This window comes from Stegodyphus dumicola, chromosome 2 (assembly GCF_044657685.1).
Source record: "Stegodyphus dumicola isolate Sdum_Otavi_A_Nest chromosome 2, ASM4465768v1".
NCBI lineage: Eukaryota > Metazoa > Arthropoda > Arachnida > Araneae > Eresidae > Stegodyphus > Stegodyphus dumicola.
Window position 1 is genome coordinate 212,796,012 of NC_140769.1, and position 22,995 is coordinate 212,819,006.

Consider the following 22,995-nt stretch of genomic DNA (forward strand, 5'->3'; position numbering starts at 1 on the left):
GGGCTTTTTCTTCTCTCTCCGCCCCCGATTGCCTCTGCTGCTCACACTCCAACTAGCTCTAGGTTTTAACTTCAAAACTCATCATCTTATATTTGCTGCAAACTCTGCCATTACTACTGATTATAATGTCACAATTGCTTTCATTTCATTTCACTGCCATAACTGCTCTTCGAATTTTTATTTTTACGAACTTCAGCAACATTATTTCTTTAACATTCGTAAAAGTATTAACTTACTACACTGGGATAAGGCTATGCCCAGGAACCCACTACAACTGAACATTAGTTCATCGAGGAAGGGCATACTCTAAATGAAGCTGCAGATGTCCAAATAAAAAAGGAAAAGAAAACCTATTCACAATAAATTGTTTCAACAAAGGAAACGATTGTGTGATTTTAGATGACAGTCGGAGAGTATTAGTATCAAATATTTTATTTCATCATACCACCAACAAATATTTTCTTTTGTTTCAGAAGCCCATCAAAAACTTACATGACAGCAAATGCAAATCTAGTATAAATAACGTTTATGTTGCTAAAATAAATTCTGATTTCCAAAGATGGCCTGTTTCTCGCATTGTTGGTAAATCATGGTTGATGGGCATTAAGAATGGTCTTTCCTCTAATTCACTGGACACACACAAATTAGCAGCACGTTGGTGTTAATTCTTTTTAATTCTGTATTAAAATATACAACTTTAAACTTAGTTGACATATGCGGCATTTGAAGTGCAAATAATAAAAATTTTTCTTAAATACTATGCTTTGTTGCTTATCTTTTAGAAATTTAAAGACCTGGAATTCTGCAATTCTGAGTAAAAAATGAAAATAAAAAACAATTAACACCAACAAAAACTTGTGGTAACATGACAGACAAATTATTACAAATACTACAAAAGATCATGCCTTTTCATTTTATTTAACCATATGTTAAAGCAGTATTCTTTATTAGACCTGGAAAAGTTAGAAACAGGAATATATTTTACTACAAAAACTACACGACAATTTTGAAATTAGAAGCTTTTCTGTATGAATTCCACTCTAAAACAATGCAAGTGCAGTCTTGACGATAAGAAAGTCAAATTTATTGAAATTTAAATTTGTATTTCCATTTTAATTTTCATTTTCCTAAAAACATTTGTCAACTTTGCAGGATTTCATCTTCAAGTATATATGTACAGACATTTAAAGTTCTGATGTATTAACATCTCGTGGAAATACACCTATCCCTCGATTTATACAGTACTTACCTGTTTTACATGATTTCAGTTTTACACAGTTTAAAAATTAACAGATTTCAAAAACTTAGTAAAATAGTATTTGCTGCATAAATGCAAATACATACATTTGAAGTCATTTTTTAATCTCATTTCTTTGGTAACACTGGTGGCAACAACAAGGATGGGGATTCCCCGTGTTAGGGGAATCTCAATAGTATGTATATGTATTTCATAACAGTAAAATTTTAAATTATATGGTTCACGCGAACTAATGCAGTATCAGTATTTTAGCAGCAAGGATTACATCATTTTTATCTACATATCTGAATGTTTACTAGCAAGTTTTCAACATTTATAGTTTTTGTGGCATTTTTTATAATTTATGTAAATTTTTTAAAGTATTATAATGCCAAAACGATTTTTAAAAAAAAATCAAAAATGAAATTAGAAGCAAAAATTAAAATATTAGATCATCTATGTAATAGAGAAGGAGTAACAAATGTTGCTAAATTTTACTCCATGAACGAAGCCACAATAAGGACAATTAAAAAAAAAAAATGAAGACTCTACTAGAAAAAGAATTAGATATGGGTAGAAGACGAAAATTTAAAATGGATTCCAATTGATACTGATGCTATTAGAAACAAGGCTTTAAAAATTTATAAAGCACTTAAGAATCGGTCACTATCGACTTTGTCAGATGAAAAAAAGGTATCTTTTTCCACAAGTCATGGTTGGTTTGAGAGATTTAATAATATTTAAACAAAGGCATTCTTTACATAATCTAAGATTGAAAGGAGAAAGTGCATCTGCTGATTCGAATGTAACAACAATATCCAGCAAAATTTGCTGAAATCAATTGCCACGATCTCCTACATTTCTGATCAGATCTTCAATGCTGACGTGTCTACGTTGTTCTGAAAAAAAAAAAAAAAAAAAAAAAATACAGTCAAAAGTCGTTAATCCGGACTCGTCGGGACTTCGGCGATTCCGGATTATCGATTTTTCCGGATTATAGATCATCAGTTTAAATCTCGTAAGATGGCATGCAGAAATTCTAAAATTAAAAATATGAAACCGTAATTTATGAAATAAAGAACAATTATGATCTAAAGGGTATCAAAATTTACAAAAAAAAAAAGCTTAATATTTATTTGTTTACTTTATTAAACATTTCTTTCAATGTAAGTTGTTTAAGTTGCTTCATTTTATGTGATACTAATACTTTCTCTTTAATTCTATAAACAGACATAATTTCTTTTCAGTTAAAGAGTTCTGCTGTTCAAGTCCCGTTAATTGCTGTGCCGAGAATACCGACTAACTGGTCAATGGAAATTTTTTCGTTTTCACTAACCTCTCTGTCACATTCTTCATGTCTTTATCCATTTTTTTCAGCAATTTCACTTTTTGTTTGTTGGACATTGAAACATACTTTCGTTTTGTAGATCCTTTGGAAGTTCCAGCATCGGAAATTCTATTTGACATAATCGAAAGTTCAAGTTTACTTTTATAAAATTGCTCTTACAGTCTGCAAAAAATAATAAGCGGGATCCTATTCAAAGATTAAGGAACAACGCAATCATTAACATTAACTGAAATAGATAATTAGATAATTTTAGCCTACACCGTCCGTTATACATTAAACGCGCAGGCGAAAACGTATTCTGCGCTTGCTCACACGCATATGCGCAGTAGTCAAGTTCTTACGCGCTCGCGTAAAACGCCTGTGCGCATGTGCTAACGCGGCACATGCGCAGAAAGTTTTTAGCTTTGAGGTCCGGATTATAGATCATTCCGGATTATAGGTGTCCGAATTAACGACTTTTGACTGTACCTTGCAAATCAGCTAGTGGTCATAAGGTAGTGAAAAGTCATACAATTTTTTTCTGTTGCAATGCTTCAGGCAATTATATAATGAAACCATTGGTTATTAACAAATCAAAAACACCATGTTCATTTAAAGGAACAAATATAAATAACCTTCCCTTTTATTGGATGCCTAACAGGAAAGCACGGGTCACTGCCATAAGGTTCAATGAATGATTTCTTACCATGTTTGTCCCAGATGTCAAAAATTATTTAGGTAAAAAAGGATTGCCTTTTAAGACTCTTCTTTTAATAGATAATGCACCTGGTCATCTTCAAAATTTACAACACAAAAAAGTAGAAATAGTCTTTTTGCCCAAAAAATACAACTTCTTTATTACAGCCATTGAATCAAGTAATATTTTCTGGCTTTTACAACATTGTGTATATCAAACAAACCTTTAGGTATATTTTAGAAAAAATGGAGAATAATGAATCTTACTCTTATGGATGCTTGGAAGAAATTTACAATCTTAGATTGTGTTGGACTGTCATATACTCAGATTAAACAATCAATGCTCAACGCATGCTGGAAAGCAATACGCTGGATGTTGCTAAAGATGAGAATGATAGATTACCATTAGAGTGTGAATATTCTCAGATCACTAAATTGGCTCAAACTGTAGTAGGAGAAGGTTTTGAGGATTTAGCTCAAGCATATATTAAAGGAATAATGGTTGATGAAGAACTAAATGAGGATGAGTTAGTTAACATGATTCATGAAACAAATAAACATGATGAAGACCAATCTGAACCAGCTGCATTCACAGCTAAAGTCATCAGTGTAGGACTTGAATTGGGAAGAAAATTAGGTAATCATTTTTTACAATATGACACAAATGTCGAATGAAATCTCCGATTCCAAGGGGAGCTTAGTAAGTGTTTAAATCTATATACGGATGTTTAAAAAGATTTAGGGGGACAAAAAAACAACAGGCAATTGTTAATTATGGATTTCATCATGAAGTCTAGTCGATGTGAGATCTCCCCTAATTTATCATCTATTGAAGCAGAATTGTATCACGAATACTCAAGTGATGAAAGAGACATCATACCAATCAAGAAGAAAAAACTAATAATTCATGAAAGTGATGTCAGTCCAAAATCAACTCTAAATATGAGAATATTTGTAGAAATTTCCTGTTCTTTCAATTCGAGCCACAATTTTTCATAAATGCTACATACTTTCATTACATTATCAGGTTGCATACTTCTGATGTCTGTGTAATTTATTTAATTGATGATGTAATTTATTTAATTGATAACTAAATATACTCGATTATGTTTTCACAAGGCTTGCTAATGTTTTTTTAAATAACACGAAAATAATCATGCAATGCAATAAAAATAGAACATCATTTTCCTGCCTCAGAATATACTACTAATAACAGGTTGTTTAAAGAGCAAAATATACAAAATTTAAATTAAATAATTATTTCCTTTTACTCAGTTGAATATACATTTAATTCATAAACATGTATATGCAGATAAAATTAGCTATGTCAATAAAGTTCTGCAAAGAATAATGAACGTGATCCTATTAGTTAAGTGTTGCAACTTTATTTCATATGAAATATTTTCTATATAGTCATTCCTTAAAAGTAGTCTCTGAATAATTAAACCAATTAAATTTGTTTCTAAATGTACTTGGGTTAATTGATAAAAGCAAGGCTTTTTTTTAAATGGCAAGCTGATTTTTAATTGATTTCATACTTAGATACATCATTATACATACATTAATAAAATAAATAAAATTCTAATTATGTTAGGGCAGTTTCCATTTTGCTGGTGTTTACTAAAGAAAATTTTACAGATAGCATTTTTAACAAAAACGCTGTTTATGATCATTTAAGATTTAAAAATAAATAAATAAATAAATAAAGAGAGAGAGAGATTATTTTGTAAGTATTCATCAAGAATATTTCTTCCAATTTATGTTTTCGAAGAAACGCCTTTATTACACCAAAGTAAAAAAAAATTATCCCTCTACCAAAACTTAAATCTGTATCGATTAAAAAAGAACAGTAATGCGTATTTAATAAGAACACAGGAATAAATTGTATTAAAACTCAAATCTATTTGTAAATTGTTCTTCTCTAAACTTATGCTTTGAACCTGAAATATTTTGAATGAAATAGTGCTTTTTTATTTATTTTAAGACTTGATCTATTTTAAATTTACCTAAAATACCTAAAATAATTATTTTAGCTTTTCAAGAGTTTCTTTTACATTGCTGAATTTGATGAAGGTGTACAAACGGTGCCAAATTCTTGGTTTTGGGCTGATATGGATAAATGACATATGTAATATAAAAAAATGAATCAAACTGAACAAAATGATTGCATCACATCAAGCCCCAGATTATTGAGAACTTTGGCAATTTCACCAGGTTCTCTAAATTTTTGCATCGACAAGTATGATATTTTCTATAATTATGTGTTCTTGTTGCTCATTTTTCTCACTGTATAATTTAGAAAGCTGAATAGAACATGGAAAATGCTGTTATGAATGACATCAGTACCAAAATATTTTTAAAATATAGTAACATCTCCATTTTTAGTACTTTTATCCATAAATTATTAGTACGAGTTGGTAGTTTGGTTTTTGAATCTTAACATTATTTTAATTACCAGACTAGTTGTTTAAAAATAGGAATGCATGTATTAAAAAATTCAAAAATTAACAATCATATCAGGATATAATATATATTTGCTTTAACATTTAACTGCATTTTTTTTATACAAATTTGATGCTCTCAAAATCTATTCGGTCACCTTAATTTTGCAGTGGAAAAATAATGAAATAGTATAATCCTACAATTCGAAACCATAAAAATTCTATTTGATTTATTTATTGAATAAATTGTTGCAAAATATCTGAAATTTGCAGAATTTTATAAAATAATGTAGCCATGACTGTTAATTTAATTTTACATCAAATATTTCGATAATTATACATGAGCAAATAAATGCTGCTAGAACATTTAGATGTTTAATCTAACATTAAACGATTATTTAATTCATTCTTTTTGCTTTATGTTAAATTATTGTTTATGAGTGATAACGGAAATTTAAAATTTTCAGTGAAAAAGGCATAGAAAAGTTAAAGTTGGCTATGAAGTTTTCAGACATCGAAAAGTGCAGAATTTGGTGCGGAAACAACAACAACAACAAAAAAAAAAAAAAAAAAAAAAAAAAAAAAAAAAAAAAAAAAAAAACACCAGCGATTTAAATTCTCCGATTCTTCAGATGAGTAAAAAAAGTAAACAAGTAAAAAACAGTAAAAAAGTACTATAGTAAAAAAGCTAGCAGAGCTGTGCTTGCCATTGCTACCAGAGTGCACACAAGGAAAATATTTTCAACCAGAATTTTCTGCATCTGTTTTAGCTAGTCCTCACTGCAAATCTGAGGACTAATACTCCAAAAGCAGGCTCATCAGAAAGACCCAATAAAGGTTTCGTACTGTTGCATTCCTGTACAGGTTCATGCAATTTGGAGTGATTAACGATGACACTTAATAAACACACAATGTATTTGCCAGTATTATTCAGGACATCTCCAAAAACATGTTTACAGTCGTCCAAAAACTGCGACAAGCACATTGAAACAATCAGCAACAGAGCCTTTAGGCTGTAACAGTGAAGACAGCTTCACAGCAAAGTGCTAGAGTACAGCTCCCGACTAGGTTCAGTCTTCTCAGAACTCGACGTACTGTCGAGATTCTCGACGCTATAACTCGCGATGCACTCCACAATAAGCACTAGAATACAGCTTCTGACTCAGTTCAATCGTTCTTGGAGCTCAACACACTCCAAGATAAGACTCGATGATGCACTAACTCGCGATACATTAAGAGACTCTCTCTACGCACTCCCCAATCAACTCAATACTAGACTGAAAATCAACTCGATAGACTCGAGATACTACTGCTACTCCGCATACAGGCAGGGTTTATATAGCTTTTAGCATGCATTCGAGAACATTCTAAGTCAAACCAGTAAGAACTCGTTCTAAATGGTTCTCCATCCGTCTACGGCATATTGCCAATTTCGCTGAAAGATGTTGCCAAATGGGTGATTTCTCGCCAAATCTAGCAAATCCTAAACCTGCTTTGTGGGAAATCTATCTTACCGCAGCTGGAAATTTTTTAACAGTAACTTTCTGAATTTGCCAATAGTCAATTTTTTAAAAGTGTTCTGTTTTCAGGTTTTTAGAATAATTATGTAATAAAGACACAATAACACGCCGAATAAATACTAATTCAGAAGTCAAACAACAAAAATCAGCGTTATATTTACAAAATTTTCACAGTGACTGTTTACTGTGAAAATTTTGTAAATATAACGCTGATTTTTGTTGTTTGACTTCTGAATTAAATATGTAATACCCTGACCTTTTCTCTTCCGCAGAACTTCAACATCTAATCTTAAAAAATTTAAATTCTTTATCTAGATTACAAATATTGCAAGAAAAGGTGGAGTTGCTGAAAACTCCTAACTGTGCAATCAACCGAAAAATTCAGAATTAAATATATTCCAATTAAAAACTGAATTAGAACTTCAATTTTTAGAGAGAATGTTTCTCAACAACATAGCTCCTGTGGTATTGTAAAATAATATTTTACATTAATCCTAATAGTTTTTTTTTTTTTTTTTTTTTTTTTTTTTTTTTTTTTTTTTTTTATTTTATTTTATTTTGTTTACTTTTTGCACACATTTTCATTTTATAAAGTAATTTCTGTTACGTTTTTGCTTAAATGAAATTTTCTATTTCAGTATTATCTTATTTTCTTTATATAAAAACTAACTGCATAAAATGTACTAAAATACAAATATGGAACTCAAAGCAATGAAAACGTTATGATTTTATAAATAAGTTTCCATTACATTTGCATTTTATTTTGAGGAAAGTTAGATTTCTTGAGTGTTCTGTGAAGTTGAAATAATTTTCTTAAATGATAGAATAAGAAATCTTGTTGGTTATGCATTTATAGATTAAAGTCAATTTTTATTTATATATTTATTTATTTAGGTCAATGAATTGAAACATATTAATGTTAAAGGAGACTAACGTAAACATATTAATAGTAATCGTAACAAATATTTTGAAGTGATGTCGGACACGCTAGCCGAAGAGTACAGTTGGGTAAGTGAAAAAAAAAAGGGGGGCATTTAAATCCCTGAAGTTATCATAGGTTATTTTACATAAGTCAACATTTATAAATATATTTTTATGTACATCATCATTTACAAAATATCTTGATAACTTACATTACGTATAATATGAAATCTGCCAAATTAAGTCACACCCAGCACCCGTAGCTCTCAGCCTGAGTCAAATCTTAATTATTCAAAAAATCGAATAAAATAAGACCAGACTTCCATGAATAGTGCATAGTGCTACTAAATGCATATGTGACCATCCCAGAAGAAATAAAGCAGGTAGATATTAGCATCTGGAAAGATATCCCAATGCATGAAGGAAAAGTAATATATTTAGTGTATGAACCTGTTATGTCAAGAAGACTTTAAATGAATTAGAAGACAACATAAAATAGCAGTTTTATCTGATCGCAAATGTTTAAAATGTTATTTAAAATGTCTAACTTTTTTTTATTCTTAAAATGATGTTTAATCCTCATTTGTTCTGCTATTTAATTTTTATGATGTATTGTTACTTAGTTTGTTATCTATCCACTTGTCAGTAATTGAGCTGAATTAAGTAAAGCTTTGTTCTTTTACATTATATTTTACCGCTCGATCAGGCCGACTGCCGTACCAAAGCACTCGGGTTCGAATCTCGGAAAAAGTTCGGGGGTTGTAAATGCATAGTGTCTGTGCATCATGGGGGCACCCAAAATATGCTGCAAGCCGAAAAGTTCTTTCAAGAAGCTGATCGTAGGGAAAGAGAACTTGAAAATCCTTGGACTCGTCCTCCGTGTGATAGTTGCATCGCAAAAATGTTATGGTTTTTAATTAATTGACTTTCTGTTTAAATATGCAGTAATTATAATTAAAAATTCACAAGTAAATTTTCCATTTAATGTATTTTTTAGAGATAGTGCAAACTCATCTCCCTGCAACAATTGAAAAGAAAGGTGCTACTATAACAGTTAATCTCAAAAAGGTTGGTGGGTGGTAAATGTATAGTGTCTGTGCAGCATGGGGGCACCCAAAATATGCTGCAACAAAGTTGCTACTACACTCATGTCCATAAATTAAGGATAATTCGGAGTCACGCGGAAATCGAACTCTAAAATATACTAAAATATCACCTGTAACATCACAACACACATCTTCAAGAATCATATGCAAATTTTAGGAAGTAACCAGATGACACCGATGGTACTTCACAATGACGAGAATGTAAGAAAGTGATATATAACGAATACAGGCAAAGAAGTAAAATTGTTCGCAGGCACTTTATAAGCATTTCAGTGCAATAACCAAATAGTTCGCAGGGGCTTTATAAGCATTTCAGTGCAATAACCGACAAAGGACGCATTTGGATGATTTTTTACGTGGTAGAATTATCGGCCGTCTGGAATGTGGGCATACCCAACTGGAAGTATCAGACAAACTTGGAATTGCCCAGAGTGTCATCTCCAGCCTTTGGCAACGATTCCCAGATGATGGTAATGTGAGTAGACGTTACAGCACAGGTCGCCCCAGAGTTACAGCGCCGAATAAGGACCGGTATTTGGCAGTTACTGCCAAAACAAACAGGTGGAGCACAGCCTGAGACCTGCCTCGTCAGCTCTCTTCAGCCACTGGTACGACAATTTCAAGGCAGACCGTGTACAGACGTTTAGGGCAGATTGGTTTATATGTTCGTAGACCTGTCAGATGCGTTCCACTTACTGCAACTCACTGTCGCCTGCGGTTAGCCTGGAGTAGAGAGCATGCACTGTGGACACCGCAACAGTGGGCTTGTGTGATGTTTTCCGACGAGTCCAGGTTTAGCTTGCAGTCTGATTCTCGCCGGACTTTCATATGGAGAGCTCCAGGTATTCGTTACCACCAAGAAAGCATCATTGAACGACACCGTTACGGTGGTGTAGGAGTGCTCGTTTGGGGTGGAATTATTCTGGGTTCCAGAACTGACCTTCATGTTCAAATTGGAATCATGACAAGCCATATCTATCGGGACGTCATTCTGGAACAACATGTACATTTGTTTCGGGGTGCCATGGGCACACAATTTGTTTATGGATGACAACGCCAGTCCTCACCGTGCAAATATCGTAAGCGAATGCCTTCAATCGGAGGATATCACCCGTACAGACTGGCCAGCATTCTCACCAGACTTGAACCAGTAGAACACGTGTGGGACATGCTTGGCCGACGAGTTGCAGCCCGTCAACCTCCTTCTACATGTCTAGCGGAACTTCGGAGTGCATTGCTTTTTGAGTGATGTAATATCCCCCAAGATCAGATCGATAATTTGATACTCAGATGCCTAGGCGTTGTACGGACTGTATTGCATCGTCTGGGAGACATACAATGTATTAACAATCAAACCAACCATGTAATATTGGTTTTTTGTAAATAAGTTTTTTTTTTTTTTTGGTAATTTGCTCCAGGGAGAAAAAAAAAATCGCTAATTTTTTTAATAATATCAAACATATAGCATCTGTTTTTGCTCTTTACCTTTTGTTTAATAAATAAGCTTTACAAATAAGTCAAATTTGTTTTGCTTCTAACTTTTCCTTTGCCTGATTTTGCATTATCCTTAATTTATGGACATGAGTGTATAACAGCGAGTACTTTTGTGTACAGAAGCTGTCTTGAAAGCTTAGAATCTAAAATTTTAAGTTTGTATTTGTTTTTACTGAATTGTAAGTATTATAAATTCATATGTTTGGAAGCGTCCGAGTTTCAAAAATAATAAAAGTATAAATGATAAATAATAAAGCTTCAAAATAGTAAATCAAACAATCATCAAAATGTTTAGTACCTATTTAAAAATTTGGAGCTTTCTTTCAATTTTAAAGTAATTTAAAATTTAATAAATAGCTTTAAAACTCTTGCCAGTCACTGCTCATCTCAATGCATATAATAGCATTATAATTTTTTATAATAATAATGCATATTTTGTTTAATTTCATGAGGCTGAAGGAGACATTGTAAACTTATATTATGAATACGAGTCATATTTTGTAAAATTCGATGAAAGGCCATTCGAAAAACATGTATACATTGACAGAATTGCCGATATAAATAAAATATGTTATTAACAATATTAACTTCTTATTAATTAAGAAAAGGCTGCATTAAATATATTAAAAGGATCTTTTAAAATTTTTGCAGGAAATGAATTTAAGTTTCTCTTAAGTGAATGGATATTTTTATATCTTTATTACCGTATTTGCAGGCGCATAAGGCACATCCCCCTTTTTTTATACACATTTCATTATAATGAATTTACAGTATTTTAAATATAAATACAAAGTAATACTTTATACCCACAATTCATCTGAGGAAGAGCTTTTAATTTTCTTCATCAAAACCTAAACACTCATCACCATAGCTAAATGAAAAGTCACTTGAAACCTCTCCTAAATCAGCATTCGAGTCCTCATACAACAGATTGTCCTCTGTACCATCCAGTGTATTAATAATGCCACACTTCATACATGATTTAACCTCTGCCTCTGTTTTCACAGCATCCCAAGATGCTTTGACCCATTCACAAACTTTCCAAATGTTAGGCCTTCCCCTTCTTCTTGATGGTGTAACCTCAAAATTTGAAGCCTGCATCCAGCTTGCATGCTTTGTTACAGCAATTTCAACATTGTTTTTGAACCATAATTTGCCAACAAACTTAAGAAACACCAAACAGTTGAAATTTCCCACACTTAAAAGTCGTTCGCAAAAATTGCAGTTTTCATGCCAGATGCACATTTACTAAGCTCTCCGTAACTGTAATATTCCCACACATCGCAAGGAAACAAGAAAAAAATAACATAACTCCAAAAAAAGAGGAAATTTCCAGAAATTAATGCAATCAAAAACTGAGTATCGACATACAAGATGCACCTCCTTTTTTTCCCGACTTATTTTCAAAGAAAAAAAGTGCGTCTTATACACTAGAAAATTTGCTATTTAAAACTTTCTTACATTTATTGGAAAACAAATTGTTTTATATGCTTAATTTCATTCACATAACTATGCTCACTGTAGTTATTGGCTATACTAAATATTTGAATGAAGAAATGTAAGTTTTATTTGCACAAAAACTATTAGCATATGTTTTATAGCAATACACGCAAGTACACAAAAGTGATACACAAAAACTATGAGCATATAGTTTTATAGCAATTTATGAGAGCAAAGTTTTACATAAAAATGTAAATTAATCATAAACGCATCTGTTATATAATTTCAATACAATGAGATATAACAATAATCACTGAGGAAATCTGATATGATTGTGATGACTATATTCAATAATTAAAAAATTCCAAAGATTCCAGTAAGATTTTAATAACTGGAAGAGTAACTTCTTACTGGATCAATAAAACGCTTTTCTGCTGTTATCAGTTTTACTGGAGGAGATGTCTGAAATACTGCTATTGCGACATTATACTGATTAAACTAATGTAACACTGTGCGACACCCACACAGATCTTTAAAGCAGCAATTCTCAACAGGTGGTACACAAGATAAAAAATAGGTGGTAGGCAAAGAAACAAAGTTCAAAAATTCTATGAAGAAAAAAAGAACAATTGTTAGAAAATTCCTGTGATTGCACTTCCACTGAAGATTTCATAAATAACAACTTTTGGCTACACCGAAAAAAAGAATTTAAAGGCATTTCAAATAAAGCTAAATTTTTATTGCCTTTTCGCACAACCTATTTGTGTGAACAAGGATTTTCTTCCATGTTTTATTTGAAAAATAAATACAGAATAAAATTAAAAGTGGATCACACTTAAAGCTAAGTGAAATAAGGCCAGACAAAGAAATTGATCTCTCTTAAACAGGCCCAAATTTTACACTAAATTTAAGTATATAACTTAAATTTTGATAATTAAAATGGTAACCAATTCTTAATTAATATTTTTTATGTGTGCCTATTTAATACAAATAGCCAATAGCTTGTGCAAATGGCAAAACATTTATTTTTTCTATTTATATTGAGAAACTGAATAAGTATTATAAAATGTACAATAATTATACTGGTTGTACTAAGGTTTTTAAATTTTTGTTTAGATGGTATGTGTTAGTCAAAAGGTTGAGAACCGCTGCTTTAAAGCAATTAAATTTATGTCACTTTGTGAAGTTATACAAAAGTCGCAGTGTGACATTAACATCATTATCGCAGCATGACTTTACTACCATACTCAAAGACAAAGAAGCAACAATAACAAAAAAAAGAAGCCAAGAGAAAAAATTGGTATCTTACCTCTCAGCCTCCACATCCACAGGGCCTGTTTGCTCACATCCTCTTCTTGGGCGCTTCGCATTCCTATAATAAACAAAAATAGGTACAATTTTATTACCGAGACCATAATAAACCACAGTGACAGTACATGCATAAAAGCACCAAACTTGGCACACACATCCATTTAAATCATAAATTGACATCACATAAATTTAGATACTTCTAAATGCAAGTGAATTATGACTGCACATAAATTTAGATAGCTCTAAATTTTAATTTACCACTGAAATACTGGTATACTTTTTAAACTTTTTAAAAGTGCATCGAATCTATCTATTTAGAAATTGCCAGAGATGAAAAATTTGCAATAAAATTTTGACAAAGAAAAGGCATCATTCATGATTGTGTGTGATTATGACAAAGCCTCAAGGGCTATCTGCCTGTGCCTTTGTGGAGCACTTTCTAAGGGAAACTGGCTTGTATACACGTTACACATGGGGAAAACCACGAAAACGCCCAGCCCGTTCCTGGGATTCGAACCTCGGACCGACTACCAGCGTTCGGTGACTCCACCGCTCGGCCGCTGGTGGGCCTCATTCGTGATAGAAAATTAGGCTTAAACTATAGTCCAAGAACCATGAAATGAAACCATTTCATCGATAACTCAACAACTAAATGGCACCTTTAATCTTCTAGGTGTATCTACGGATTATTTCGTATTGAAAGATGGCTTTCCAAATCACGACACGCAGAATATTCTTGTCAGATTTTGATAAATACGAAATGGTTTCGAATGAATGCGGCAACTGGCAGTAGGGAAATAGCAATCAATAGAGAAAGATGTTACAGCGCGAGGTTCTTAAATAAAAACCTCGTATCCAGCCACACTATCTGCCGACCTGTAGGCGATTTTCGTGCCGAAACCGAAAAATACTAAGAAGCCTTCGACCGAAAGCTTTGTGTATGCAAAAAGTTTGTGAAACAAAATTTCTTCTATAAAATAAAATGCAATTTGCACTGAACCCATGAATTACTTTTAAAGAAATTAATATCACCTAATTTACAAATAATTTCTTTTAGCATGGAATAAATACTTAAACAGGTATCTTACAATTACATGAAATAACGTAATCTTTAAAGGCATTGATGTATACAATATAAATATTTGCTTGTTATTTTATGAAATAACAGTGTCTGGGAAGCCCACTCAAATATCCTGTAGAATTTTAACAAATTATTTTATAGGATACAAATATGCATCTGTTTTTTTATGAAATATGTGAAATTCATGCAAATAAAATTAAGGATTATGAAATTTATTTTAATATAAATAACTCTGCAAAAAGAAATATTCAGGAGACTTTATTCCCCTTATTTTCCTATTATTGTCATCATAAAAAAATAATAGCATTTATCTTAAAGATAATTAGCTTATTTAAAAAATACAATCTGTAAGCACTTTCTTTAACTCGATATAAGATCCATTTATTTTAAATACTTTTCTAAAACTTTTTATAAAAAATAAGAAAATAATGTAAGCATAAACCTTGTGGTTGAAAAGTTATGCAAACCTTGGGTTCAGTACCCCTCAAATAAATAATGAAAACAATCTCAGATTTTATAGGATAAAAATTAGGTCCAAACGGGCAATTTTTTTCATTTACAGACAATCATTAGATGTTTGGGCTAATGCTACTTTGGACTAAAAGTATTTAAAAGCTACAATTTCAGACAGACTGTCTTGTACACTTAAAATACAAATGTTTTATTAATTACACTGCTTGCCTTAAAAATATGTTTCTTAATCAAAAATTTGCTAAATTTTTATAAAACATAAACTAATACTTATAAAAGAGCCTGAGGCAATTTGTTACAATTAATTAAATTGTTCAACGTTGTTTAATTAATTGTTTAGGCGGTCAGAGCCGGAACAGCTAATGAAGTTTACGAGACTGTGATATTACTTTCGGTTTTGTGAAATGAAGAATTACATAGGATACTTTCAGATTGAAGTTCTGTAGAAACAAAAAAGTAAGTACCATCCCTCTTTCTGAAGCTCTTTATTTGTTTATTGACTTTTGGTAATTAAAAGGTCACTAAAGGAGATATCAGCGAAAAAACATACATTGAAAACAAAGTTAAAACAAAACGTTGCCGACAAAAATATCCAAAGAAGTGATTTGGAAGTGCTGAAGAATAAGTTTAAAGTGTTCGAGACAAAGATAAATTCCAATTTCGATTCTTTGTTCGGGTTATGTATTGAAGAAAGTGCAGTCAAAAGTCTTTAATCCGGACATCCATAATCCGGAATGATCTATAATCCGGACCTCAAAGCTACAAATTTTCCGTGCATGCGTTTACGCATATGCATAATACGTTTACGCATGCGCGTTTAATGTATAACGGACGGTATAAGCTAAGCTAAAATAATCTATTTCAGTTAATGTTGCAGATTGTGTTGTTCCTTAATCTTCTAATTGGATACGGCTTATTATTTTCTTTTAGACTATTAGAGCAATTTAATAAAAGTAAGTTGGAACTTTCGATTATGTCAAACACAATTTCCGATACTGGAGATGATGGTAATGTGAGTAGACGTTACAGCACAGGTCGCCCCAGAGTTACAGCGCCGAATAAGGACCGGTATTTGGCAGTTACTGCCAAAACAAACAGGTGGAGCACAGCCTGAGACCTGCCTCGTCAGCTCTCTTCAGCCACTGGTACGACAATTTCAAGGCAGACCGTGTACAGACGCTTAGGGCAGATTGGTTTATATGTTCGTAGACCTGTCAGATGCGTTCCACTTACTGCAACTCACTGTCGCCTGCGGTTAGCCTGGAGTAGAGAGCATGCACTGTGGACACCGCAACAGTGGGCTTGTGTGATGTTTTCCGACGAGTCCAGGTTTAGCTTGCAGTCTGATTCTCGCCGGACTTTCATATGGAGAGCTCCAGGTATTCGTTACCACCAAGAAAGCATCATTGAACGACACCGTCACGGTGGTGTAGGAGTGCTCGTTTGGGGTGGAATTATTCTGGGTTCCAGAACTGACCTTCATGTTCAAATTGGAATCATGACAAGCCATATCTATCGGGACGTCATTCTGGAACAACATGTACATTTGTTTCGGGGTGCCATGGGCACACAATTTGTTTATGGATGACAACGCCAGTCCTCACCGTGCAAATATCGTAAGCGAATGCCTTCAATCGGAGGATATCACCCGTACAGACTGGCCAGCATTCTCACCAGACTTGAACCAGTAGAACACGTGTGGGACATGCTTGGCCGACGAGTTGCAGCCCGTCAACCTCCTTCTACATGTCTAGCGGAACTTCGGAGTGCATTGCTTTTTGAGTGATGTAATATCCCCCAAGATCAGATCGATAATTTGATACTCAGATGCCTAGGCGTTGTACGGACTGTATTGCATCGTCTGGGAGACATACAATGTATTAACAATCAAACCAACCATGTAATATTGGTTTTTTGTAAATAAGTTTTTTTTTTTTTTTTGGTAATTTGCTCCAGGGAGAAAAAAAAAATCGCTAATTTTTTTAATAATATCAAACATATAGCATCTGTTTTTGCTCTTTACCTTTTGTTTAATAAATAAGCTTTACAAATAAGTCAAATTTGTTTTGCTTCTAACTTTTCCTTTGCCTGATTTTGCATTATCCTTAATTTATGGACATGAGTGTATAACAGCGAGTACTTTTGTGTACAGAAGCTGTCTTGAAAGCTTAGAATCTAAAATTTTAAGTTTGTATTTGTTTTTACTGAATTGTAAGTATTATAAATTCATATGTTTGGAAGCGTCCGAGTTTCAAAAATAATAAAAGTATAAATGATAAATAATAAAGCTTCAAAATAGTAAATCAAACAATCATCAAAATGTTTAGTACCTATTTAAAAATTTGGAGCTTTCTTTCAATTTTAAAGTAATTTAAAATTTAATAAATAGCTTTAAAACTCTTGCCAGTCACTGCTCATCTCAATGCATATAATAGCATTATAATTTTTTATAATAATAATGCATATTTTGTTTAATTTCATGAGGCTGAAGGAGACATTGTAAACTTATATTATGAATACGAGTCATATTTTGTAAAATTCGATGAAAGGCCATTCGAAAAACATGTATACATTGACAGAATTGCCGATATAAATAAAATATGTTATTAACAATATTAACTTCTTATTAATTAAGAAAAGGCTGCATTAAATATATTAAAAGGATCTTTTAAAATTTTTGCAGGAAATGAATTTAAGTTTCTCTTAAGTGAATGGATATTTTTATATCTTTATTACCGTATTTGCAGGCGCATAAGGCACATCCCCCTTTTTTTATACACATTTCATTATAATGAATTTACAGTATTTTAAATATAAATACAAAGTAATACTTTATACCCACAATTCATCTGAGGAAGAGCTTTTAATTTTCTTCATCAAAACCTAAACACTCATCACCATAGCTAAATGAAAAGTCACTTGAAACCTCTCCTAAATCAGCATTCGAGTCCTCATACAACAGATTGTCCTCTGTACCATCCAGTGTATTAATAATGCCACACTTCATACATGATTTAACCTCTGCCTCTGTTTTCACAGCATCCCAAGATGCTTTGACCCATTCACAAACTTTCCAAATGTTAGGCCTTCCCCTTCTTCTTGATGGTGTAACCTCAAAATTTGAAGCCTGCATCCAGCTTGCATGCTTTGTTACAGCAATTTCAACATTGTTTTTGAACCATAATTTGCCAACAAACTTAAGAAACACCAAACAGTTGAAATTTCCCACACTTAAAAGTCGTTCGCAAAAATTGCAGTTTTCATGCCAGATGCACATTTACTAAGCTCTCCGTAACTGTAATATTCCCACACATCGCAAGGAAACAAGAAAAAAATAACATAACTCCAAAAAAAGAGGAAATTTCCAGAAATTAATGCAATCAAAAACTGAGTATCGACATACAAGATGCACCTCCTTTTTTTCCCGACTTATTTTCAAAGAAAAAAAGTGCGTCTTATACACTAGAAAATTTGCTATTTAAAACTTTCTTACATTTATTGGAAAACAAATTGTTTTATATGCTTAATTTCATTCACATAACTATGCTCACTGTAGTTATTGGCTATACTAAATATTTGAATGAAGAAATGTAAGTTTTATTTGCACAAAAACTATTAGCATATGTTTTATAGCAATACACGCAAGTACACAAAAGTGATACACAAAAACTATGAGCATATAGTTTTATAGCAATTTATGAGAGCAAAGTTTTACATAAAAATGTAAATTAATCATAAACGCATCTGTTATATAATTTCAATACAATGAGATATAACAATAATCACTGAGGAAATCTGATATGATTGTGATGACTATATTCAATAATTAAAAAATTCCAAAGATTCCAGTAAGATTTTAATAACTGGAAGAGTAACTTCTTACTGGATCAATAAAACGCTTTTCTGCTGTTATCAGTTTTACTGGAGGAGATGTCTGAAATACTGCTATTGCGACATTATACTGATTAAACTAATGTAACACTGTGCGACACCCACACAGATCTTTAAAGCAGCAATTCTCAACAGGTGGTACACAAGATAAAAAATAGGTGGTAGGCAAAGAAACAAAGTTCAAAAATTCTATGAAGAAAAAAAGAACAATTGTTAGAAAATTCCTGTGATTGCACTTCCACTGAAGATTTCATAAATAACAACTTTTGGCTACACCGAAAAAAAGAATTTAAAGGCATTTCAAATAAAGCTAAATTTTTATTGCCTTTTCGCACAACCTATTTGTGTGAACAAGGATTTTCTTCCATGTTTTATTTGAAAAATAAATACAGAATAAAATTAAAAGTGGATCACACTTAAAGCTAAGTGAAATAAGGCCAGACAAAGAAATTGATCTCTCTTAAACAGGCCCAAATTTTACACTAAATTTAAGTATATAACTTAAATTTTGATAATTAAAATGGTAACCAATTCTTAATTAATATTTTTTATGTGTGCCTATTTAATACAAATAGCCAATAGCTTGTGCAAATGGCAAAACATTTATTTTTTCTATTTATATTGAGAAACTGAATAAGTATTATAAAATGTACAATAATTATACTGGTTGTACTAAGGTTTTTAAATTTTTGTTTAGATGGTATGTGTTAGTCAAAAGGTTGAGAACCGCTGCTTTAAAGCAATTAAATTTATGTCACTTTGTGAAGTTATACAAAAGTCGCAGTGTGACATTAACATCATTATCGCAGCATGACTTTATTACCATACTCAAAGACAAAGAAGCAACAATAACAAAAAAAAGAAGCCAAGAGAAAAAATTGGTATCTTACCTCTCAGCCTCCACATCCACAGGGCCTGTTTGCTCACATCCTCTTCTTGGGCGCTTCGCATTCCTATAATAAACAAAAATAGGTACAATTTTATTACCGAGACCATAATAAACCACAGTGACAGTACATGCATAAAAGCACCAAACTTGGCACACACATCCATTTAAATCATAAATTGACATCACATAAATTTAGATACTTCTAAATGCAAGTGAATTATGACTGCACATAAATTTAGATAGCTCTAAATTTTAATTTACCACTGAAATACTGGTATACTTTTTAAACTTTTTAAAAGTGCATCGAATCTATCTATTTAGAAATTGCCAGAGATGAAAAATTTGCAATAAAATTTTGACAAAGAAAAGGCATCATTCATGATTGTGTGTGATTATGACAAAGCCTCAAGGGCTATCTGCCTGTGCCTTTGTGGAGCACTTTCTAAAGGAAACTGGCTTGTATACACGTTACACATGGGGAAAACCACGAAAACGCCCAGCCCGTTCCTGGGATTCGAACCTCGGACCGACTACCAGCGTTCGGTGACTCCACCGCTCGGCCGCTGGTGGGCCTCATTCGTGATAGAAAATTAGGCTTAAACTATAGTCCAAGAACCATGAAATGAAACCATTTCATCGATAACTCAACAACTAAATGGCACCTTTAATCTTCTAGGTGTATCTACGGATTATTTCGTATTGAAAGATGGCTTTCCAAATCACGACACGCAGAATATTCTTGTCAGATTTTGATAAATACGAAATGGTTTCGAATGAATGCGGCAACTGGCAGTAGGGAAATAGCAATCAATAGAGAAAGATGTTACAGCGTGAGGTTCATAAATAAAAACCTCGTATCCAGCCACACTATCTGCCGACCTGTAGGCGATTTTCGTGCCGAAACCGAAAAATACTAAGAAGCCTTCGACCGAAAGCTTTGTGTATGCAAAAAGTTTGTGAAACAAAATTTCTTCTATAAAATAAAATGCAATTTGCACTGAACCCATGAATTACTTTTAAAGAAATTAATATCACCTAATTTACAAATAATTTCTTTTAGCATGGAATAAATACTTAAACAGGTATCTTACAATTACATGAAATAACGTAATCTTTAAAGGCATTGATGTATACAATATAAATATTTGCTTGTTATTTTATGAAATAACAGTGTCTGGGAAGCCCACTCAAATATCCTGTAGAATTTTAACAAATTATTTTATAGGATACAAATATGCATCTGTTTTTTTATGAAATATGTGAAATTCATGCAAATAAAATTAAGGATTATGAAATTTATTTTAATATAAATAACTCTGCAAAAAGAAATATTCAGGAGACTTTATTCCCCTTATTTTCCTATTATTGTCATCATAAAAAAATAATAGCATTTATCTTAAAGATAATTAGCTTATTTAAAAAATACAATCTGTAAGCACTTTCTTTAACTCGATATAAGATCCATTTATTTTAAATACTTTTCTAAAACTTTTTATAAAAAATAAGAAAATAATGTAAGCACAAACCTTGTGGTTGAAAAGTTATGCAAACCTTGGGTTCAGTACCCCTCAAATAAATAATGAAAACAATCTCAGATTTTATAGGATAAAAATTAGGTCCAAACGGGCAATTTTTTTCATTTACAGACAATCATTAGATGTTTGGGCTAATGCTACTTTGGACTAAAAGTATTTAAAAGCTACAATTTCAGACAGACTGTCTTGTACACTTAAAATACAAATGTTTTATTAATTACACTGCTTGCCTTAAAAATATGTTTCTTAATCAAAAATTTGCTAAATTTTTATAAAACATAAACTAATACTTATAAAAGAGCCTGAGGCAATTTGTTACAATTAATTAAATTGTTCAACGTTGTTTAATTAATTGTTTAGGCGGTCAGAGCCGGAACAGCTAATGAAGTTTATGAGACTGTGATATTACTTTCGGTTTTGTGAAATGAAGAATTACATAGGATACTTTCAGATTGAAGTTCTGTAGAAACAAAAAAGTAAGTACCATCCCTCTTTCTGAAGCTCTTTATTTGTTTATTGACTTTTGGTAATTAAAAGGTCACTAAAGGAGATATCAGCGAAAAAACATACATTGAAAACAAAGTTAAAACAAAACGTTGCCGACAAAAATATCCAAAGAAGTGATTTGGAAGTGCTGAAGAATAAGTTTAAAGTGTTCGAGACAAAGATAAATTCCAATTTCGATTCTTTGTTCGGGTTATGTATTGAAGAAAGTGCAGTCAAAAGTCTTTAATCCGGACATCCATAATCCGGAATGATCTATAATCCGGACCTCAAAGCTACAAATTTTCCGTGCATGCGTTTACGCATATGCATAATACGTTTACGCATGCGCGTTTAATGTATAACGGACGGTATAAGCTAAGCTAAAATAATCTATTTCAGTTAATGTTGCAGATTGTGTTGTTCCTTAATCTTCTAATTGGATACGGCTTATTATTTTCTTTTAGACTATTAGAGCAATTTAATAAAAGTAAGTTGGAACTTTCGATTATGTCAAACACAATTTCCGATACTGGAGATGATGGTAATGTGAGTAGACGTTACAGCACAGGTCGCCCCAGAGTTACAGCGCCGAATAAGGACCGGTATTTGGCAGTTACTGCCAAAACAAACAGGTGGAGCACAGCCTGAGACCTGCCTCGTCAGCTCTCTTCAGCCACTGGTACGACAATTTCAAGGCAGACCGTGTACAGACGCTTAGGGCAGATTGGTTTATATGTTCGTAGACCTGTCAGATGCGTTCCACTTACTGCAACTCACTGTCGCCTGCGGTTAGCCTGGAGTAGAGAGCATGCACTGTGGACACCGCAACAGTGGGCTTGTGTGATGTTTTCCGACGAGTCCAGGTTTAGCTTGCAGTCTGATTCTCGCCGGACTTTCATATGGAGAGCTCCAGGTATTCGTTACCACCAAGAAAGCATCATTGAACGACACCGTTACGGTGGTGTAGGAGTGCTCGTTTGGGGTGGAATTATTCTGGGTTCCAGAACTGACCTTCATGTTCAAATTGGAATCATGACAAGCCATATCTATCGGGACGTCATTCTGGAACAACATGTACATTTGTTTCGGGGTGCCATGGGCACACAATTTGTTTATGGATGACAACGCCAGTCCTCACCGTGCAAATAT

The 22,995-nt window shown here is 32.6% G+C and overlaps 1 protein-coding gene across 1 annotated transcript in view; it reads right to left on the reverse strand.

Annotated features, from left to right (window-relative positions):
• The window catches only part of LOC146998834 (uncharacterized), a 188,925-nt gene extending 168,917 nt beyond the window's left edge, over positions 1-20,008 (reverse strand). The window contains exons 1-2 of the mRNA XM_085810259.1: positions 19,827-20,008; positions 13,492-13,554 (exon numbers count right to left, since the gene is read on the reverse strand). Of these exons, the coding sequence (XP_085666385.1) occupies positions 13,492-13,554; positions 19,827-20,008 (245 nt within the window). The remainder of the gene's footprint in view (positions 1-13,491; positions 13,555-19,826) is intronic.
• Between the last annotated feature and the right edge of the window lie 2,987 nt (positions 20,009-22,995).